Below are 23,352 nucleotides of genomic sequence, written 5' to 3' on the forward strand. Positions count from 1 at the left end.
CAGGCTGGATTTGCTGTCCCAAAACCACGGCAGTCTTCTGCATCTGAACCTGGAGGTGCTGCATCTGACTGCTTCGCTACTGCGTGGTTAAGTGCAGAGGAGCAGGAGTGCTTGGCTGCTGTCCCACAGGTTCTGTTGGGCAGCAGAAAGCCCTCCACTAGGGCAACCTACCTGGCCAAATGGAAGCTGTTCTCCTGTTAGTTCTTGGATAAAGGCGTTCAGCCCGAACGGGCCTTCCATCTACCACTCGAGGGTAGGTCGGTTTTTGACCAGGACATGACTACCAGGTTCCTCAAGGGCCTCGAGCGCCTCTACCCGCACATCAGGGACCCCATTCCTCCGTGGGACCTGAATCTTGTGCTGTCATGGCTCATGGGACCCCTGGTTTCCTGCTGTCTCCTTCTCCTGTCCTGGAAGGTTGCGTTCTTTATTACAATAACATCTGCCTGCTGGGGCTCTGAGATTAGGGCACTTATCTCAGAACCACCCTATATGGTCATTTACAAAGACACTTTCCAGCTGCAGCTGCACCCGGCTTTCCTGCCCAAGGTGGTTTCACAGATTTATGTGGGCCAGGACATTTACTTACCTGTCTTTTTTCCAAAGCTGCATAAGTCAGAGGAGGAGCATAGGTTGCATTTCCTAGATGTCAGGAGGGCCCTAGCCTTCTACATTGAAAGGACCAAGCCATTCTGCGAGTCGACACAATTGTTCGTTGCCGTGGCCAACAGGATGAAAGGTCATCCAATGTCCGCTCAAAGAATTTCTTCTTGGATCACCGCCTGCATTCCCTGCTGTTACGATCAGGCAAATGTGCCACCTCCAGCGATTGTCACCACCCGTTCAACCAGGGCGCAGGCTTCATCGGCAGCTTTCCTGGCCTGGTGCCTATCCAGGACATCTGTACGGTGGCCACCTGGTCATCCCTCCACACTTTCACATCCCACTACGCACTTATCCATCAGGCTAGGGGGGAACCCATCACAGTATCCATCCTACAGATTATCCTTGGACAAATGCCTGAGATACCTTTCCTTATCTTTGTCAGGACCAATAAAGTGACCTTCAAGCCCCCAATGCAATACCAATAAAGGCTGAAGGTTAGCAGTTGCTCTCAGTAGGCGGGTAATGTAAACCGCTCTTTCCCCCATGCTTTTTCCTTTCAGAATTGGAGCAGAAGACTCAGCTTGGGGGAAAAAAGTCAAGCACTATCATACCTAGGATTCACTGTGCAAAGGAGTGGAGGAAGAGGCTTCCACCTCATCCTTAAATTTTTTTGTGGGAGATGGAAGGTGCATTAGAAAAGCAAGAAAACAAATCTGAATAGAACAGGACTAGACTAGTTGGTTTGTCTTCATGGGAAGAAAGTTAGCTTTCTGAATTGGAGCCTGATGCCCAAGAAACAAATTCAGGACAAATTTTAATCTTGAATATTGTAGTTTGCTCTTACAGGTATATAGCTGCTATATGCTGCCCTAAAAATCATAGAGGAGTGTGGCCTCTTCAAAGGTCAAGAGCCTAGGCAAATATTCCAAGACACTTTATAATGATCACCAAAGTAAGACAGACCTTGTGAGCCAACCCAAAGCTGAAGTAGCACTTTCTTCCTTTGCAAAGGACAAAGCTATACCTGTGAAAAGAGATTTTCTCTCCTGCATATGAGAATGCACAATAATTTCAAGGCAACCTATTCAGTTGTAAGGGAATCCTCATCCTGTGCTTAGCTGTAATGATCCTGGCCTAGACAGGCTTCTATTGGAATCCATCCAGCTAACTGTCAAACTCCTACAGATTGTTCCTTTCTCCATATCTTGTGCCAGTGGCATTTGTATTGATTGCATCCCTGACTTAAGCTTCTCAGGTAGGGGAGCGGAGTACAGCATAGCATCTTGCAGGTGCATGGTGGCTGCACTCTTGGAAGGCAGATTTGAAAAGCAACTGCTGTCATTCTCAGAGTATTCAGGGGGAGAAACTAATTGATAAGCCAGTGGATATAAAGTAGTTGCTGACTCATTAGAAAAGAACAAGACACTCTAATCACCAAACAATCCAAAAAAGAAATATAAGTCACATTTTAAATTATGAGTCCTTTCATGAGTCCTGGGCCTCAAAATGCAACTAATGAGATCAGCCAAGTTTCAGCCCATGCTTCTGGTTATACTTCCTCTTACTTTCTTGAATAATTCATCTCTTTCTTTGGTGTTTATAGTCTTCAAATATTTTGAATTGTTTTACAATTCCTAGTTGTTTATCTTTTTATATGCAAGCATCACATTTGTGTCTAGGTGGAAGGATGGTTTTCAGCGCTGGAAACTTGGTTTGAAATCCTTTAAGTCACGAATGAAAATATTTAATTTCATCCTAGTCTCTGAAACTGTTTTTCATCCTAGTACCATAATCCAATTTCGCACAATTCTGCATAGTTGTTACTGTGAGCTCAGGGAAAATCCAATACTTGAATAGTAGAAGAATTTCAGGTCAGGATTTAAGAGTATTGGCTGATCTATATAGAGAAACTTATGCTAGTGGCTTTCTGCACTTCACCTAGTTCTAAAAATGTTAATTCCTCACTTCCATGAGTTGCAAATTGACATGAGAATGCAAAAAAAGTCAATTTTGTTGTATATTTTTGGTGGTAGTGGTCATTCAAAACTAACGAACATTTAAATGTTGACAAATGGTGAACTTGGTTTAAATGCAAAATAGGAGAGAACTCAAGCTAATTCCCAGAATGAACACGAAGCATACTTGTGGCTCAGTTCATTTGAAGCCCAAGTAGTAGTTTATTAGTACATTAATAAATGACAGAAACTCAATCTTCTGTAACAAAAACAATTCCTCTTTGGAATTTGGAAGGGACTTGGTGGTGTGATAGCCCAAGCAACTGATTTCTTCTGGGCTAAGTAGGAAAGGAGATTCATTTTCCAATGGAAATTATATGGGTACATTAGAAACACACAGATTATAATTTTAATCTTCTGTTTCTAATGTGGTTTGAAGTTTAGCATCTCTGAAGGTCCTTCAAACATGCAAGAGAATTGCCATAAATCAGGTTGGTTTGGTATCTGGCCAGCCAGAAGAGATTTCTGATTTCGCCATATCTAAAAATATTATGATAATAAAATATAGTTGTTTTGAAGTATTTTATCAGTAAGTGCATAGTGAGCCACTTAACAAGTAATCTATCTCTTAAGGCCTTAATCTTGTAGCACTAAAATCAGTGGGAATTTTGCCACTAACTTTAATGGGTGAAGGATCGAGCTTTAATTGCCATTTTGTTACATCCAATGGCAGTTGCACTAATTAAAATAATTACATCTCCGTGATTCAAATAAGAAATTCTTATATAATGACTTAGATTCTTCAATTTAAAAATATCCCATAAAATAAATTGCATCTTATGGAAAGTAGGTATTGGAATTTCATTCTAATACATAATACATAATACATCTATTTCCCCCCTTCAAACAAGCGTTTTATTTAAATTGGACTAGTGACTGAATGTCTTCAACATATTTTATTGGGCCACTAGTTTTTCTTTCTGTCTGTCTATCTTTCCCATTTAGACTGTAAACTCTTCAGGGTAGGGACCATTTTTACTCCATGTTTATACAGGACCTGGCCCAGTTGGGCCCTGATTTTGATTGGGATCGCTTAGTGCTCCTGTAATAAAAATACTATTAATTTGTATAAAGTCCTGGGTTAATGTATGATTGCATTAAAACCCAGTGCACTCTGCTTTAGTTGGTGAGTTGTCCTGGTAAGAAGCTTGTTTCAACCTTTGTTTTAGAGGACAGAAACTTAAAATATCAAAAAGAAATAAAGGGGGGGGAAGGTTCAGATTCGGGTTTTGTCAACTTTGTCTGTGTCACTCTAAATGTTTTAAAGCAGAAATGATAAGCTTCCTAATAAAAGTTGACTGCTTTTGCTTTCTGGGTTTACCTGTGCATGGCTGATGCACAGGTAAACACCTCTTATCTCAGTCGAATCAGTGAATTGTCTTTTTTAGCGCAGTGGTTCTCAAAACTTAATTGCAGTGCGCCCCCCCTTCTGACACCAAAAATAACTACCCAACAGGGGCACCAAAGCCTGAGCCCTCCCAAGCCCCACTGCCCCGGCTGGGAAGGCCAAAGCCCAAGCCCCACCGCCCCAGAGGTGTGTGTGTTGGGGAGAAAAGATGAAGTCCAAGGGCTTCCTCAGCTTTGGCCCTGGGCAGTGGAGCTTGGGCTTCAGCCCCAGGCAGAGGGGCTTGGACTTAGGTTTGGCCCCAAGGTCCCAGCAAGTCTAACTCCAGCTCTGGCAGCCCCATTAAAATAGGGTCAGGACTCTCTTTGGTGTCCTGACTCACAGTTTGAGAACGGCTGCTTTAGAGGCATATTAAACACTGTGCAAAAGCTGAGTGTTGGGTGGGTGGAGAAAGGGTAGAATTGCATGAGCTCTTGCCTTATTTTGAATGAAGACCTGTTTACCTAGAGAGCTTCACTTATATATTGATCTAATTTTTTTTGTAGATGGTTGTGAAAACATTCATGGATATGGACCAGGACTCTGAAGAAGAAAAGGAGCTGTATCTAAATCTTGCATTACATCTTGCTTCAGATTTTTTTCTCAAACACCCTGATAAAGATGTGCGCTTGCTGGTAGCATGTTGCCTTGCTGATATTTTCAGAATTTATGCTCCTGAAGCTCCATACACCTCACCAGATAAACTGAAAGTAAGTTGAAATAAGTACGCACATGGAAAATGTATGTTTAATAAAAAAAAAAAAGGTGGTGGGAGAGTAAGGGCAGAACGAATATATTTCACCCATTGCATCCCAAGCCAAATCATTTTATCTACTTCTGGTTCAACAAGTTTACTAGTTATTGTATAAATAAAAATAAGTTACCTGAGAAATCCAAGGCTTTAACCTCGTTATGGGGACACAGGTTCTGTCTGCACTGCAAATTTAGCTGCTATAAAAATCGGGAGATAACAGTGTTGTAATTAGATCTTCTAACTCAGTTATATTGTAGACTTAACAAATATAACTGGTGAGAAGCATAACTGTTGTAACTGTAGTCCCAACCTATGAAAGAGGCAAGATAGGTAAAGTAATATTTTTTATTGAACCAACTTCTGTTGTTGGAAGTTATAAGATTTCAAACTGCTTAGTCTGTGTAGCTTGAAAGCTTGTACCTTCCACCAGCAGAATTTGGTTCAATAAAAGATATCTCACCCACCTTATATCTCAGGCAGCCTCTGTTTCCATATGTAATATTTAAAGGCTCTTGGAATTATTAACTTTTTATATCTGTTTTCAATATGAGATTAACTAGAATATCTACTCTGCTGTCCTTTTAGTAGTGTTGACAGGTCTATAGCTTCCACAGGATCCTTCTGTGAGAGAGCAGCAAAATCCCCTCGACCAGCACTTCTAAAATAGTGATTTCTAGTGCTTTCAGTTAGCATTTTGGGGTATTTCAACACTGCACGGGATCTGTGGGACCCAGGCTTGTGGACTTGGTGTTTCCAAGCCTGCACTTATGTGCCCCGCTGCATTGTAAACCTGATTTTACAGTTGCTGGACCTAGGTCTCAGCCATACTAACATGTCTACACTGCACTACGTAGACCTTTTGACTCTAGTCCATTACTTGAAGTGCGTCCACACTGCAAAGTAATAGCTTGAACCTGAGTTGCAGCGGGACTCTGACTCTGACCCACTCGTCTGTCTAGGTTCTAGGACCTGGGTTCTGAGTGTTTGCTGACTAGGTTGGACTGATTTGTGTGAACTGATGGGGGGGCTTGAGCTCAAACCAGAGTCAGAGACCAAGTTTAGTGTGCAGTGTAGATATGCTGTTGGAGGGGAGAGATTATTTTACTGAAGAAAGGTATGTTTGCAGATAGTTCAAATTATGGTGTTACTCTCCACCCAACTGAGAGAGTGATCATTTCTGCTGAGAACTTGAAAGTTGCAAAGTTTTAAGAGTGACCTTACTCTACGTTACGTGAAATACCCATAGCCCAACTAGGTGGAGATGGTTGATTAGGAAATGACAATTTAAACAAGCAGCTGCAGAGTAATCTTTTTGTTACAGAAACTTTCGTTTTATGGCAGTTTAGATGGATTTACTCTGTCATTTAAAAAAACAAAACAAAAAATCACCAGCTAAATTCCTTCTAAGCTGCGCAGCAGGCTATTAAGGACCACGCTGGCAGGGAAAGGTGGCCAGGAAGAGGCACCCCTCCCAAGGCCCGGCTGGAGCTGTCACGGCCAGGGAGAGGTATCTCTTCCCTGGCCGGGCCCAAGATGATGCGGAGGCGGGGGGGGCTGGGGGGAGTCCTCTCTCTCCCCAGGGCAGCCTGCACCCCAAACCTCTCTTCCCCAACCCCACTCCAGAGCCCTCACCCCCACCCCCACATTCCAATCCTCTGACTCAGCCCTGAGCCCCTTCCTTTACTCCGAGCCCCACGTCCCCTGCCAGAGCCCGCATCCCAACCCTTTGACTCAGCCCCAAGCACCCTCCCACACTTGGAACCCCTTGGCCCCACCCCCGCCACACATCACCTCCATATTGGTGCCCATAACAAAATTCATTCTCCGCATGCACGTAAAAAATTATAGGGAACACTGAACACCAGTCCTACCTTCTCTCTCCTTCTCTTCCCCCCCCCCCCCGACCCCCCCAAACATACAAAAACAAACAACTTTTCACTACCCTGTCTAAATCTTGACTGATGGGTTGGGCTCTCTCTTCTTTTAAAATAGGCAGCAGTGAAAATTAGTATTTAAAAAATGGTGGTGTCTTTTTGTTCATTGTCTTCTGCTCTTGGCTTTCACTTCTCTAGTCTTCTTGTTTGCAGATTTCAGAATTGTAAATTTCAGAGGTAAATTTGTAAGTGTATCAAAGACACGAAAAAAGAAAGGGCAGATAGTGGAGTCACTTTCTTATAAAACAGTGGTGCAGCAGACTGTTGCTGAGTATGACCTTACACGGGGTACAATCTGTACTGCTGAACAGCTGTCCCTTCAATTCACCAATCCTGGGGTGCCTTTTCCACTGTTTTGCTGTGAGAACTACCACTCCTGGCCAGTTCACACACAGCCTCTAGCATGCAAAATCATTCCCAACTGAATTACATGAATGTTCTGGCCAGCCACGCATGATTTACATACAGGGCAACACCAGCAACTTCCCAGGAGCAGAAATTCTCCTAGAAATGTGCATCTTGTACTGAACAGCTCTCTACTGGACAATATGAGCTCATATAAAGTCTGTCATTTCATCAATGGAAAATTGTAGAATCATAGAACTGGAAGGGACCCTGAGAGGTCATCTCGTCCAGTCCCCTGCACTCATGGCAGGACTCGAGATATGCACCAACTTTCTCAAGTGGAGGTTCCCCAACACTTCAACCCAAACACACAGGTTTAGATAGAAGTTTTTTAACTACAGAAACATAGATTTTAAGTGATTACAAGTAATGAGACATAAAGTCAGAATTGGTTAAGAATCAAATAAATGATAATACGTAAACTAATACCTAATGTAGCAAGCTAAATGGATTCAAAGCAAAGATTTTTATCTCATAATATGCTTACAGCAATCTGTATTGACTGAAAAGGCTCCCAGCCAGGAGCCCTTCCCCAGTTCAATGATGCCTCCTTTGTCTTTCAAGCATTGTAGCTTCCATGAGTAGAGATGGGGGGAGCCTAGGTGATTTGGAGGCCATTGTTTCCCCTTCTTATGCTCTTCTCCCCTCTTTGAGGATTATCTCCAGCTGTGGTTCAAGCGACAACTAATCTGCTTACATACCAACTCCCAGCTGTTCCACTGTCAATATATAAAGTTCTCGCTTACAACCTTCTTCTTGTCAAAGAATGGTCACTTACCTAGGTGATAGTTCATCTGATTATGCTGATACCTGGCTGAGGTGCTCATATGTCTTTGTCTCTGAAGCACTGGTTTGTGCCTGTTTTTCTTAAACTTGGAGCATGTAGAATCTTATAACTTTATATGTGGTGTTGATAAACACATTTTACCAGGACAGTAATTTTCAGTAGATCTTATAAGGCATACTTTGTACAAAATTTATTGTAGTCCTGTAAAAATAGTAAATATAGGGTATAGTGTGTAACACTAAGACAGTTTATATTCATGAAATGAGTTCACAGGTGTCCTGGTTGCAGGGCTAAAAGACTTTTTGATACAAACAACGATGATAATTTCTTCATATTCATGGGGGAAAAAGGTAAGGGGAAGAATGCCTCTTTCTGGACCAGTGTTTTGTTTTCCCAGATCTTACTCCACCATTTTCCTTCTAAATCTTTCTGCCTTTTAATCAGGCATACGTTGTTTTAGCCTGAAATTGAGGTTGGGCTTCAGGCTCTAAGGCCCACTCAAAGATTTGTTGCCCTGTTGCCTTGAGTCTCCCATGAAAGAATCTGATAGTGCAATTAATACAGTGTTGTTCTCAGGGTCCACATAGAATATTCTGCAGTTAGAATGTTGTGCACAACTTCTCTTGAGCAAAGGGGAGATTCATCTGAGGCGTGATCCGTACACTGTAAAAATGAGGCCATTTTAAGCTGTCCCCTGTTGGGCAATGAGAACGTGACTGGCCCCAAATTAAAACAAGATTCACATGTTTTTCTGACAGATATGTTCTAGCTCAACCAGAAGTTATGGGTTCAATCCAAGAATCACTTGGTGAAATTCTGTATTTTGAGATAAGAAAATCGGATTTAAATGTTCATAGTTGTGCCTTCTGGCATTAAAATCCTGTGATTCATAGAATCATAGAATCTCAGGGTTGGAAGGGACCTCAGGAGGTCATCTAGTCCAACCCCCTGCTCAGAGCAGGAACAATCCCCAATTTTTGCCCCAGATCCCTAAATGGCCCCCTCAAGGATTGAACTCACAACCCTGGGTTTAGCAGGCCAATACTCAAACCGTTCCTTCTGGCCTTTTAAAATATATGAGTACAGTTAGGGCATATAATTGGAATTACAATGCCATTATGTAAATCAATATTTTCTGTCCTATTCCTTGGTATAGGTGGAGTCAGTAGTCCACCAATTAAGGTTGTCTGACATTTGCCATTATAAGAGCCTATTTTCAGAGCCTTATAACTTTGAACTTTGACCATTTGGGCTGAAATTTTCCGTTCTGGATGTCTGACTCAGGCTGAAGTTATTGTATGAAAACTCCATCCAAAATGTTTCAGTTGTTTCTTAGAATGAGGTTAGAGAAAAATACATACTGGTGACATTTTCTTTGAGACGCTCTAGTGCCCCTATACTTTGGAGCAGGGACTTGAAACGTGGCAGGCAGGTGGCCTTTGTCTTTGATATTCCTGTGAAAATTTGCCCTAATTTGGCTAAATTACTATAAGATTTTGAAAAATCTCAATTTGTACCTGTTTAGTTGAGACTGATTAGAGTTCAGCAGCTAAAATCTCCAAAGATTGTCTTCACTGAGCATGCTCCATCCTGTCTCAACTGCTAGTGGAGGCTGCACATATGCCATCGCCTCAGAGGGAGAGAACATCATTAGTCTTCTCACAGCTCCTGTATGTGCACGTGCACCATCTCTGAATAGTGACTGAATATGCTCCAGCCCAGGGCTTCAGAAGCAGTCAGACTTACCCTGTAATGGCTACTCTCAGCTGCTGCAGAATGGCGTGGTGTTGGCTACCAGAACTGAGAGTAGGGAGTCTGTCGTCTTCTGCTTGCAATGACCACTCCCTACTAGCCCCCACACAGTGCGGAGGGAAAAAGCTAACTGACTCAAAGGCAAAGGGGACAAAAGTTGGACTGTGAATGGGAGGGAAAGGAGTAGGTTGGGACAAGAAGCCTGGTGAAACTGGGATTGGAAGGGTGCAGGAAAAGAAACTGACTGTAGAGTTGGGGTGGAGACTGGAACTTGGGCAAGTAGACTTGGAGCCCAAGGGAGGTATTGGGACTGGGGTAAAGAGGAGGCTAAGACTGAGGTAGGAGAGTGGGACTGAGAATCTTTGAGGGAAACAGGGCATTGGGGAATCCTGAGATTAGATGAGGAGGTGGAAGTGACTGGGACAGATCTGATGAGGAGCCAGATTGTGTCGGGGGAGTGGGGAGAACAGGAATTCGCTGGGCAAAGATATTGGGATAAGGAGTGGGGAGACTGAGGCAAGAAGTTGAGGTGGGAGACTGAGCCTGGATGAGGAGCTGGGAATGGAGGCAGGCACTGGGAGCTGGTGGTGGTAGTGAAACCTTTGAGGCGGGGCAAGAACTGGAGGTTGGGTGTTAAAGAAGAGACCGATTGGGGAAGGAGTTGGAATTGGGGAACTGGGACTGGCTGGGCAAGGAGACTGATTAAAATGGGGGAGACTGGGACTCAGATGGGGAGCCCTAATGGGAATAGTAAGATTGGCTGGGCAAGGACTCTTGGATTAGGATGAGAAGCCTGAGGCGAGAACACTGGGGCTGGGACAAAGAGCCATGGTGATGAATAGACAAGACAGGGCCAGGGCAGAGGGATTCAAGTTTGGAAGGAATGGGCAGCAGAGTTTATGCCTACAAGAGCACACTCCCCTCTACAGCCTGGAACGAATGCCAAGATTCCTGAGTTTCACCGTTCCTCTGCCAGAAAATAGTTTTGAAACATACTAGCAGAGTGTGTGTGTCTCATCCTCATCTAGTACTGGTTCACACAGAGGGTGACTACTTACTGTTGCTTTCAGTTACTCCATTAGCTCAATGGCAGAGGTCTCTGCGGTGGATCTAAAAAATCCCTGCTGCTGACACAAGTGGGTGGGGGTTAATATGATGGAATGTGTTAGCTTTTTAAAAGTCTGGTAAATTTCTGTGTGTGTGTGTGTTAGTTAAAAGAACATTACAGAGGTTGCAAAGTCAAGCAGTCAAAATTAGGAAATGGTAGAGTTAAGATTGCCAGTTCATATGCGTTATGTTAGTCCTTAATTACATGATCATGTACTATTTTTCCACGGGACTCCTGCCTCATTCAGTATGCAGGATGGACCTGCTCTGGGAGTGAATCAGGGTTGTGTTGTTAAGGAGGCTATTGTCTGTAGGAACCTGTCTCATTTGTTGCGGAAGTTGGAAGGTCTGTAATGAATGAGGCAAGGGATTGTGGAAGGAGAAAAGACAGTATTATGGTTAAGCCAAGTTGGATGCTGCTCAGGAGAATTTAATTCTGTTCCCATGTGATGAAGGGCAAGTCATTTACCAGACTTAGAGATCATCAGCAGTTGTTTTTTAATTCTCATTGCCCTTGAGACTTTGGGGTCTGATTTGCTTAAGTGCTGAGGACTCAGCTGAAGTCAATGGAAGATGTGACTTGAACGTATACAACGCTAAGTACTCTGAAAAAATCAGATTCCAGGTCTCAAACTGGGCACTCAAGATTAATGGATACTTCTGATCTTCTGTCTGTAAAATGGGAGTAATATTTCTGCTTCACTTCACAGGGAGGTTGTGAATGTTTGTGAAGCATTCAAATATTATAGTGATGAGTTTCATAGAAAAGCCCATGAGGAAATTAATAGTTCTGTGTTCAGAAGAGGGTATAGTAAACAAGGTCTGGGGCCATGCACTGAACAATGATGGGGGAAAAAAACTAGTGAGTAGCAGCTCATTAAATGAGTTCTGTCCATCTTGTGAACTGAATGAATCAGCGGCCTGTGGAAAACCTATTTTATGATCATATAATTAAAGACAGTATCATAATGCATATTTACTATTCTGCATTAGGAAATGCCTGTGCAACCTTAACTCCTGAATGCTTTTCTTTGTAACCTTAATGTTTTAATGTAGTTTGTGTAATATAGTCTCTGGTTGCCACTACACGCTGCATTGAAGTTCTCAATGAACTGTCCACAGTGGTGCCCAGAGGTTTTCTAAATAGTTAATTTAGAACCCAGCAATGTGTATGACTAGTTGAAGGTGCCAGGATCAACAAGAATGTGTGCTCTGCTGGAGAGAATCTCATAGGAAGATGTATTGAAAAGACTTGTGACTATTCATCTCCTCTCTAAATAGAGGTGTGTGTGGGATGTGTGTATAATAGAGGTGTACAAGAGATATGTTGTATTTGAGCCCAAGAGCTCAGTAAAATGGAAAAAAAATTAACCAGTTCTATGGATACTGAGAATCTTCAGGTTAGGATAAAGAAAGCCAACTGGCTTCTCGAAGAAGCTTCTGTATGGACATGTTGTTCTATAACTGTCTACAATAGGGGAGTTTATCTTCCTCTAAAGCATCTGGTCACTGTCTCAGAGAGGATACTGAACTACATGGGGCCATTGATCTGATTTTGTATACCAATTCCTGTGTTTCTGTGTACCAGTTCAGGTATTGCCATCTCCTGGCTATGATTTGGAAACCATTGCTGTTTCTGCAATCTTCTCTCCCAAGTGGAGGAATGTTGGGTTATCAGTATGTGTTTGCCAGATTATAGGTAAATCCTATAAATCTTTCATATGAAGAGCATGACCTTCAAAGTCGAAATGCTTTTCTGTTTGGGGTTGTAGGTAATCTCAGATGCTCTTTTTCTTGTTTGATCCTTTCAATTTTGAGTACTTTAACTGATGAGCCTCAGCTTGTTTCTCTGGAAGTTCGTCATGCAGCTTTTGTGGCTTAACACTTTCCTGTGGTAGGGATACATAATTTTTGAACCATTTGGAAAGAAATCCAGAAGTGTGTATTTTGGTGTAGAATCTGTGCAAATAAATTAACGTTCAGACCTGTTATCGGTGGACTAAAACTCAGCTTTAAACTACTAGAGCTGTATTATCCTGTCAGTCTCCAATACACCTCTACCGCTATATAACCGTTACCCGATATAAAATGAATTTGGATATTAAGTGGTAAAGCAGTGCTCTGGGGGGCATCAGCATGTCTGGCTCCGACACGCTGCTCTGAGCGGCGTGTTAAGGGTGCTGGGCTGGGGCTGAGGGGTTGGATAAGGGGCAGAGGGTTTCGGGGGCGGGGGGGGCGGTCAGGGGACAAGGAGTAGAGGGGCTTAGATGGGGGCGGGGTCTTGGGAGGGGTGGTTAGAGGTGGGGGGGTTTCTGGAGGGGGAAGTCAGGGAGCAAGGAGCGGGGAGGATTGGATGGGTCGGGGGCTCTGAGGGGCCAGTCAGGGTGCAGGAAGTAGGTGGGAGTCAGATAGGGGGCGGGGCCAGGCTGTGCCTCCCTACCTGGCCCTCCATACAATTTTGAACCCGGATGTGGCCCTCTAGTCAAAAAAAATTTGCCCACCCCTGCGTTACGCATTCTCATCTCTTCCGCCTATTTTAATCTTGTTTCTAAATTGTGTGCAGTATAGACTAAGCTTAAGTTGTCTCACTAGTTGTATTTTGGAAACATTGTAACTGCACTGACATTTTCTAAACAATTAAAAAAAAATTGTTAGCATTAATACAGTATTAAAATACCATTGGTGTGATGGCAAGTAGTTCACAGCCATGGAAATGAAAGGCATGGACAGTCCAAGAAAAATTGGAAGCTTTGGACAGACTGAAATCAGGAATGAGCCAAGTGAAGGTCTCAAAAGAACTAGGAGTGGGGAATCAACATTAAGAGGGTGGATCAAAGATGAGGAAAAATTATGATCAGTGCTAATTGAACTGGATGAAAATGAAGACCTGGAAAGGAAGTGCCTAAAAACTGCCCAGGATAACCAACTAGATAGAGCAATATTTACATGGTTTACCCAAGAACGCTCCGATGGCACGCCAATTTCCTGTGACATTATAAGGAAACAAGCGGAGAAATTGAAGAAGGATCTCTATTTTAGAAGCTCAGGCAAGGACGTTTCTGCACATCAAGGTAACGAATTTAAAGCTAGCAGTGGATGGCTTAATCGTTTTAGAAAACGTCATGGCATTAGGCAAGTCGCAATTTCAGGAGAGACGCGCTCTGCAGATATAAAAGCTTGCAATGAATACCCGCTAAAGTTATAAGAGATCATCATCGAGGGTGGCTATGCTTCGGAGCAAATCTATAACGCCGATGAAACCGGCTTATGTTACTGTATGCTATTGGAGAGAACACTTGCCTCTAGGACCGAAGAACAAAAGACCGAAGGTTTTAAGGTGATAAAAGAGAGAATGACAGTACTTTTCTGCGTGAATAAAACTGGTACACATAAACTTAAACCTCTGTGCATAGGCAAATCCAGTTCACCTAGGGCTTTCCACCATAAGAACATGGATTCACTTTCATTCATTTATTGCCATTCAAAAAAATGCCTGGATGACATCAGATATTTTTGAGGAACGGTTTAAGAAATACTTTGTACCAGCTGTCCGGAGCCATCTACGCAGACAAAACCTGGAGCCAAAGGCAACTGTCCTGCACACCCCGCCAGTTGAGACCTTAACCAGCAAAGACGGGAAGATAAAAGTGAGCTACCTTCTTAAGAACACGATGTCCAAAACACAGCCCCTCGATCAAGGCATTGTAGCCACATTTGAAATGAACTATTGTAAAGCCTTAGTAAAGAAAATAGTTGAGGACAACAGTAGCATAACAGATGTAATCAAGAAATTGAATTTGCTAGATGTATTTAACTTAGGCCAGACAGCCTGGCTAGAAATCGTTCTGTCAATGATAAAGAAATGTTGGCATCGTGGTCTCAGAAGTGCTTTAGTCACTGAAAGCGACGACAACCAAGATGAGGAAGAAAACAAAGATAAGAACAACTTTGAAGGTTTTACGGAAGAAGAGGCCATGGAGGCAGATAGAGTCTACAGGGAACTTATGGCTCAAACTTGGATAGCTGATGTTCAAGAGTGGATGGAGGTGGATGCTATGTGTCCAACCTATAAACAACTTACAGATGTAGATATAATTTCATAATGTTGCCCCTCAACAACTTGGTGCCTCAGAAAATGTCTAACCCTGAGGATAGTGACGAAGAACTTTCGGAGCCACCGCCCAAAGCTGCAGATGAGGTTGTAGGGTTAGAGATTGATCTTAAGTGGCTAGACAGCCAGGATGTGGATAGACTGCTAATACTGCAGTTGAAATCCATAATTGACCTGGCAAAGAAGGCAGCTCTCAGTAGCATGAAGCAACAAAGTATAGCAAGTTTTTTTTAAATTAAAAAAATGTTAAGGGGTGCATGTTAAGAAAGCATCTTGTACCCCCAAAAACGGTATTTACCATTTTCAGTCTCTAAAACTTTCTTACTTTACCTTTTTTAGCTTCATTTTAACCTTTTCTACTCCCATGTCCAAAATGTTTTCAAACTACAGTGTATTTAATAGTTAACAGTTCATATTACAGTACTTAGCCAACTATGTTATACACAGATTAAGTGACAAAGTGGCCCATGCTCCTATTTGCTAAAATACCAAAATCCTTTTTTACAACAATTTGTAAGGATGTGTAATTAAAAGCTTTTTCTGATACTTTATGTGAATTTTGCATTTTCTTAAGCATTACATGCAGACCAAACGATTGATGTATGATGAAACCTAGCCCACACGGCTGCATTTAGCAGTGTTTAGTACCGGTGTTAATACAGTGTATCTTTTAAGTAAGCTTATAAAATAATTGTTGTAATTAAAGAAAGAAGATACAATTTAGCCATTGTAGAACAGAATTATTTACTGCATACACCGTATTAGTTCTGACAAAAATGATTTGCTGACTATTAATAACAGAAATGCTCGAGGCCAAAGCAAATTCAATATAACGCGGTTTCACCTGTAATGCGGTAAGATTTTTTTGGCTCCCGAGGACCGCGTTATATCGGGGTAGAGGTGTCACTTGAAGAGTAGCTATACGGAACTTGCTGCACACGTTTATGGAGTATTAAGCTCTTGATGTTGATCTGAGGCCTGTTTTTTGGGATCATTTTTTCCTAATCCTGCTTTAGTTGAGCACTGAGGGCCACATTTAGGACAGTTTTTGTTTTCAGAGATTGATAGTTTCCAAGGCGGGAAGGGACCATTGTGATAATCTAGTGTTCTTGCTATATAACACACCATAGAAATTCCCCCAAATGATTCCTTTTGAACATGTCTTCAATATAAATCAATATTGTATTTATTTATTTTTGAAGACGGGAGAGATCCCAGAGGACTGGAAAAGAGCAAATAGAGTACCTACAGTAGAACCTCAAAGTTACGAACACTTCGGGAACGGAGGTTGTTCGCAACTCTGAAATGTTTATAAATCTGAACAAAGGTGGTAGTTCTTTCAGAAGCGTACAACTGAACATTGACTTAAAACAGCTTTGAAACTTTACTACGCAGAAGAAAAATGTTGCTTTTAATCATCTTCATTTAAATGTAACAAGTACATTAAAAAAGATTTGACAAGGTAAGGAAATTGTTTAACTCCCTTTTTTTAATAGTTCAGATTTAACACACTACTGTACTGTATTTTTTTCTCTCTGCTGCTGCTTGATTGCATACTTCCAATTCAAAATGAGATGTGTGGTTGACTGGTCAGATTGTAACTCTGGTGTTCGTACTTCTGAGGTTCTACTGTATTTATAAAATGGAGAGTAAGGAGAAGCTAAATGAATTCTTTGTATCGGTCTTCACTGTAGAGTATGTGGGGGAAGATTACCATACCTGAGCCATTCTTTTTAGGGACAGATCTGAAGAACGGTCCCTGATTGAGGTGTCAATAGAGGTGGTTTTGGAACAAATTGCTGTACTACTAACTGTGGTATGTAGTGTATCATTTAAATCAGTTTCTGTACCTGATAACTGGAGAATAGCTAATATGACGCCACTTTTTTAAAAAGGCTCTAGAGATGATCCTGGAAATTACAAGCTAGTAACCCTAACTTGAGTACCAGGCAAATGAGTTGAAACTATAGTAAAGAACAGAATTATCAGAACATGGATGAACATGACTGTTGGGGAAGAGTCAACATGGCCTTTGTAAAGGGAAATTATACCTCACCAATAAACTAGAATTCTTTAGGGGGTGGGGGGGTCAACCAACATGTGGACAAAGGTGATCCAATGGATATAATGTACTTGGACTTTCAGAAAGCCTTTGACAAGGTCACTCACCAAAGGCGCTCTCTTAAGCAAAGTCAGCAGTCATGGGATAAGAGGGAAGGTCCTCTCATAGATCAGTAACTGGTTAAAAGATAGGAAACAAAGGTTAGGAATAAATAGTCAGTTTTAAGAATGAAGCGAGATAAATAGGAAGGTCTCCCTGGGATCTGTACCAGTAGTGTTGAGCATACTAATAAATGATCTAGAAAAAGGGGTAAACAGTGAGGTAGCAAAATTTGCAGATAGAAAATTATTCAAGATAGTGAAGTCCAGAGGAGACTGTGAAGAATTGCAAAGAGTGAGTGGGCAACAAAAATGGCAGATGAAATTCAATGTTGATAAATGCCAAGTAATGGACATTGGAAAACATAATCCCAACTATACATACAAAGTGATGGGATTTAAATTAGCTGTTACCGCTCAAGAAAGAGAACTTGGAGTCATTGTGGTTGGTTCTCTGAAAACATCTCCTCAGTGTGCAATAGCAGTCAAAAAAAAAAAGCTAACCACGACAGGAATCATTGAGAAAGGAATCAGTAAGACAGAAAATAACATAATGCTGCTGTATAAATCCAGGTATGCTCACACCTTTAATATTGTGTGCAGTTCGGGTCACCGCCTCTCAAAGATAGATTAGATTTGGAAAAGGTACAGAGAAGGGCATCAAAAATGATTATGGGTATGCAACAGCTTCCGTGTGAGGAGAGATTAATAAGACTGGGACTTTTTAGCTTGGAGAAGAGATGACTAAGAGGGATGTGATAAAGGTCTATAAAATCATTAATGGTTTAGAGAAAGTGAATAAGGAAGTGTTATTTACTCCTTCACATCACACAAGAGCTGGGGTCACCCAATGAAATTAATAAGCAGCAGGTTTAAAACAAAGAAAAGCAAGTACTTCACATCATGCATAGTCAAGCTGTGGAGCTCTTTCCCAGGGGATGTTGTGAAGGCCAAAATTATAGCAAGGTTCAAAAAGGAATTAGATAAGTTAATGGAGGATAGGTCCATCAATGGCTATTTGCCAAGATGGTAAGGGATTCAATTCCATGCTTTGGTTGTCCTTAGCCTCTGATTGCCAGAAGCTGGGAGTGGATGAGGGGGTGGATAACTTGATTGCCTGTTCATTTCATTCTCTCTGAAGCACCTGGCATTGGGCACTGTCGGAAGGGCTAGATGGACCATTGTTCTGACCCAGTATGGCTATTCTAATGTATGGAATTATAGAGCAGTCGGCTTAATTTAAGTACTCAGGAAGATTATGGAGCAAATAATCAAACAATCCATTTGTAAGCACTTAGAAGATAAGGAGGTAAGTAACAGTCAACATGAATTTGTTGAGAAACTCACGTCAAACCAACCTAATATCCTTCTTTGACAGGGTAGCAAGCCTGGTGAATGGGAGAGAAGCAGTAGATATATCACATCTTGACTTCAGTAAGGCTTTTGGTGCAGTCTCACATGATCGTCTGATAAGCAAAATAGGGAAATATAGGCTAGACATATCTACTATAAGGTGGTGCATACTGGTTGGAAAACTGTGCGCAGTGGGGTTATCACTCGTTCACTGTCCAGCTAGAAAGGTATATCAAGTGGGGTTACGCTGAGATCTTTCCAGGGTTTTGTTCTGTTCAATGTTTTCATAAATGATTTAGATAATGGCATAGTGAGTACACCTATAAAGTATGTGGAAGATACCAAAGTGGGAGGGGTTGCAGCTGCTTTGGAGGACAGGATTAGAATTAAAAATGATCACAATAAACTGGATCATGTGCATGGCTGCCAGAGATTTTTCCTTTAGTGGTATCTGTAGGGTTGGCTCTGGCGCCCCGTGGAGCCATGCACTTATGCACTGGTGTGCGGGGCGCTGCCAGCCCCGCACCTGCCCAGTTTCTTCTTGTTGCTCATGACAATTGCAAGGTCAGTTGTGGTTTTGACTGTGGACTTCCTTGGACTTTTCTGTGTACATAGTTTTTAGTGTTAGTAGTTTAGTTTAGTTTAGTTAAAGGTCCCATCTGGGCGGTTGTCCCAGGGTTGGGGCATGCCCCGTTTCCCGTGCTTCAAACCGTGTGCAGCCTGTCACAAGCCTATGCCAGTGAGCGACCCTCATATAAGCTGCTTAAAGTGCCTTGGGGAAGCTTACATCAAAGAAAAGTGCGGGATCTGCAAGGGCTTCAGACCATACACTCTTAAGGCCAGGGACATTGTTTGAAGGGCCTGTTAATGGAAGCTGCCGTTCATCTGGCTCCGGAGCTGTGCTCCAGACTCAGGATGGAGCACATCGGCCTAAGTGCAGAGTGCTCCGTTGGCACCGGGCTCTTCCTGGCACCGTTCTCATTCCTCCATGCCAAAGAAGAGGCACAAAAAAAAGTGTGGCAATGCGGTGCTCCCTGGGGCTGCGGAGAGGCAGGCAGGAAACTCCTAACAAAGCGAAACCCATGCCAAGTTGCCCGTCTTTTCGAGAGCCACAGTTGGTGGCAGATACGCTGCTAGGACACTCAGCTCTGTTCGGGATCCACTGCTGACTCCTGGGAGCAGTCAGGGACCCCTACATCTTCAAGCCCCCTTGATGCTGGAGGCTTTTCAGGTGGCAAAAGGCCTCCTATCACTCCTGGTGCCACCCATGCCTAGAGACTCTCACCCATCAGCAAAGGTGGTCGCCTTGAGAGGGAAGCCCTTGATGGGGCTCCCCAGTCGGCCTTGTCCAAGCACAGGTCCTTGACCTGTCGCCAGATCCGTGACGTTGATCTCCGATGTCATGGCACCAGTCACTGGCTTCTCGGTCACCAGCCCCTCAGAACTGCTCCCCATTGCCATGTCCTACATCTCCAGCCCTGTGGCAGTCGTTATCAGCTCCCCGCCACCAGTCCTGTGTGTGGCACTGCTCTCTGCATCACAGATGGCAGGAGATGGTAGTGACGGCTCCTCCGGGGTCACTGAGGGAGGAGTGCTCATTCGAGTCTGGGGAGGAAGCTATCCTTCCCACGTCATGGCACTGACATTGGCAGTACGCACTGGACTTAGCTGCAGGTCTGTCAATGGCTTGACTGCCAGGGCAGTGGCTGGCGAAATGGCCTTATTGGACCCCGTGGGGGTTCCCACCGATGCCGGGGCTATATTCCCAGCCATGGTCCTCAGTAGTCTCCTAGAGGTGGACTCAGGTGCCGACTTGGCCACCACCACTGGAGACCAACTCGGATCTGGAAGCCAGTACCGAAACCCCAACAACCCCGGTGCCACAGCCCCTCCTGTGGTGATGGCCTCTTCCTCATCCTCTCCGGATGAGGCAATTGTGGGGCCCACGAACCTGCTGCTGCTGGATGTTTTTTGAGCCCACCAGGAGTTGCTCAAACGCATTGACTCGAACTTGGGGTTGGAGGCTGAGGAGATTAAGGAACCTGTGGACAGCCTCTTTGATATATTGGTTGCGGCTGTTCCCTCTGAGATGGCACTCCCAGTATGACAGGGTACTCAAGCTGGTTAAGGCACTGTGGCAAACCACGTTTTCTCTGTCCCCAACATCTAAATGGGCAGAGAAGAAGTACTATGCCCTTGTCAAGGGCTATGAGTACATGTACTCCCACCCTCCCCCAGGGTCACTAGTGGTCTCGGTCCCCAACAAATGATACAGGTGGGGGCAAACTAGTCCATCCCATAAAAATAAAGACGTTAAAAAGTTGGACTTATTTGGGGGAGAGGTTTATTTGACAGCCAGCCTGCAACTGCATATCTCCCACCAGCAAGCATTGTTGGAGAGATATGACTTCAATATCTGGAACTCAGTGGCCAAATTTAAGGACTCCCTGCATCAGGAGGCGAGACAGGAGTTCTTGGCTATCATGGTAGAGGGCAAGGAAGTAGCCAGTGCGCCTCTCCAGGCTGCCCTGGACACGGGCAGTTTGGCAGCAAGGTTGATGGTGTTGGCGGTGTCTACGTGGTGCAGTTTGCGACTAAAATCCTTGGGACTCTCCCATGAGCTGCAGCACCTGGTCCAGGACCTTCTTTTCGAGGGCAATGTGCTGTTCTCAGAACAAACTGATACCAAGTTGCATGGACTGAAAGATTTGAGTCACTCAGTGCTCCTTGGGCCTATACATGCTGCTGGCCTCACGGAGGCACTTCTGGCCACAGCCACCACCTCCCCGGTTCTCGGGCCCACCTCCCCAAGGACCCAGAAGAAAAGGGATAGAGATTATAAACGCTGTCAACTCACTCTGTCTGCCCCGATTTTCCAGTTGGGCTCTGCAAGACACCCTGGTGGCTCGCGGTAGGGATTTTCACAGTGTACCTGAGGATGGTGTACCAGATTTGTGTCAGGATCCATCCCCCCCATCTGTTTCTGGACTGTTTGTCTCCTTTCCTTACTGCATGGTCCCACGTTACCTCCAACTGTTGCGTGCTCAACATAGTAGCGATTGGATACACCCTACAGTTCTCTTCCACTCCTCCTTCCCATGCCCCTTTCTCATCCCTCTTCAGGGACGCTTCTCATGAGCAACTCCTTGTCCAGGAGGAGCCCTCCTGCATGCGGGGGCTGTAGAGGAAGTTCCTTGAGAGCTGAGGGGAAAAGGGGTTTTATTCCCGATATTTCCTAATCCTGAATGCCAAAGGGGGGCCTCAGGTCGATCTTGGACCTGCGTTGATTCAACAAATATCTCAAAAAGTTAAAGTTCCGCATGGTGTCCCTGGCCTCCATCATCCCCTCCTTGCATCTGGGAGAGTGGTACGCCACCCTCTACTTAAAAGATGCCTATTTCCATATCTCTATTTCCGTGGGCACAGGAGATTCCTCCAGTTTGTGGTGGGTCAACGCCATTACCAGTTCACAGCACTGACGTTTTGGTCTATCGTCGGCTCTGAGAGTTTTCACAAAGTACATGGCAGTTATGGCAGCTTACCTGCAATGTCCAGGTGTGCAGATCTATCCATACCTCAGTGACTGGCTAATCTAAGTCCGTTTGTGATCCGAGGTTCAGCACAGCATCAGTTTGGTACGGGTCATCCATCGAAAGCTGGGCCTGCTTATAAATGAACAGAAATCAATTCTGACTTCACTTCCGGGAACAGAGTTTTTATAGGGGCAGTGCTTGACTCCACTCAGGCCAGAGTCTTCCTACTGTATTTCTGGTCCCGAGTAATGTTGGAACTTTATTGCGTATATCACAGCTCACTGACTCTCAAGCACCAGAGTATGCCTTAGGCTACTAGACCACATGGCAGTGTGTACTTATGTGGTACAGCATGCGCGGCTGCGCCTCAGACCCCTGCAGATGTAATTGGCGTTGGTCTATGCCACCAGCAGGCACAACTTGGACCTGGTTGCCACAGTCCCATCGTACGTCTTATCCCTGGACTGGTGGACGGATCCGCAGTCGGTGTTAAGCGGGATCCCCTTTGTAGCCCCACATTCTTCGGTGACGCTGGTCACTGACCCTTTGGATCTGGGTTGGGGAGCCCACCTTGGCGACTTCAGCACTAAAGGCCTCTGGTTCCAGGCGCACTGCTCCCTTCATGTTAAAGTGAAGGAACTCAGTGATATGCTTAGCCTACCAGTGTTCCTGTCCTGCAAGGTGGTGAAGATCATGACAGACAATACAGCTCAATATTCTACGTCAGCAAGCAGGGCGGGGCCCACTCTTGATACAAAGCTGAAAAGGCTCTTTGGCTGTGGGATTTGTGTGTGTAACATGCCATCCACCTCGAGGTGTTGCACCTCCCGAGTGCCTGGAATGCGCTGGCAGATTTGCCTCAGTGGGTCCTACTCTTGCAATGAGTGGTCACTCCACCTGGAGGTGGTCAGCGTCATCTTCCAGGGGTGGGGGACTCCCCAGGTGGACCTGTTTGCGTCCAGACAGAACAGAAAGTGCCAGCAGTTCTGCTTGATGTGCGGGCTTAACAGAGGAGGTTCTCTGTCCGACATCTTCCTGATTCCATGGATGGGGAGGATACTGTATGCTTTCCTGCTGATACCCCTAGTTCACAAGGGTCTTCCTAAAGGTTAAGAGGGACAAGGCGAAGGTTATCCTGGTAGCCCCCACGTGGCCATGCCAACACTGGTTCGGCATACTGCTGGACCTCTTGTCTGTGGTGCCTTTTGGAGCTCCCTTTATGTCCAGACGTGCTCTTGCAGAATCAGGGCCAGCTGTTTCATCCAAACCTACTATCCCTGCACTTGACAGCGTTGCTTCTGCATGGCTGAATATAGAGGAACAAGTCTGCTCTGTGCAAGTCCAGCAAATCTTGTTGGTGAAGAGAAACCCTTCTATCAGAGTGGCTTACTTGGTTAAGTGGAGGCGGTTTACGTGTTGGGCCTCGGAATGGAATCCTCACTACACTCTCT

The 23,352-nt window shown here is 44.1% G+C and overlaps 1 protein-coding gene across 3 annotated transcripts in view; it reads left to right on the top strand.

The window, feature by feature from the left end:
* PDS5B (PDS5 cohesin associated factor B) overlaps positions 1-23,352 on the top strand; it is a 259,687-nt gene that overhangs the window by 51,530 nt on the left and 184,805 nt on the right. For all 3 annotated transcript variants that reach the window (XM_037892188.2, XM_037892184.2, XM_043531708.1), the window contains exon 3: positions 4,512-4,715. In XM_037892188.2, coding sequence (XP_037748116.1) covers positions 4,512-4,715 — 204 coding nt within the window. The remainder of the gene's footprint in view (positions 1-4,511; positions 4,716-23,352) is intronic.

The sequence above is a fragment of the Chelonia mydas genome, chromosome 1 (assembly GCF_015237465.2).
Source record: "Chelonia mydas isolate rCheMyd1 chromosome 1, rCheMyd1.pri.v2, whole genome shotgun sequence".
NCBI classification, from domain to species: domain Eukaryota; kingdom Metazoa; phylum Chordata; order Testudines; family Cheloniidae; genus Chelonia; species Chelonia mydas.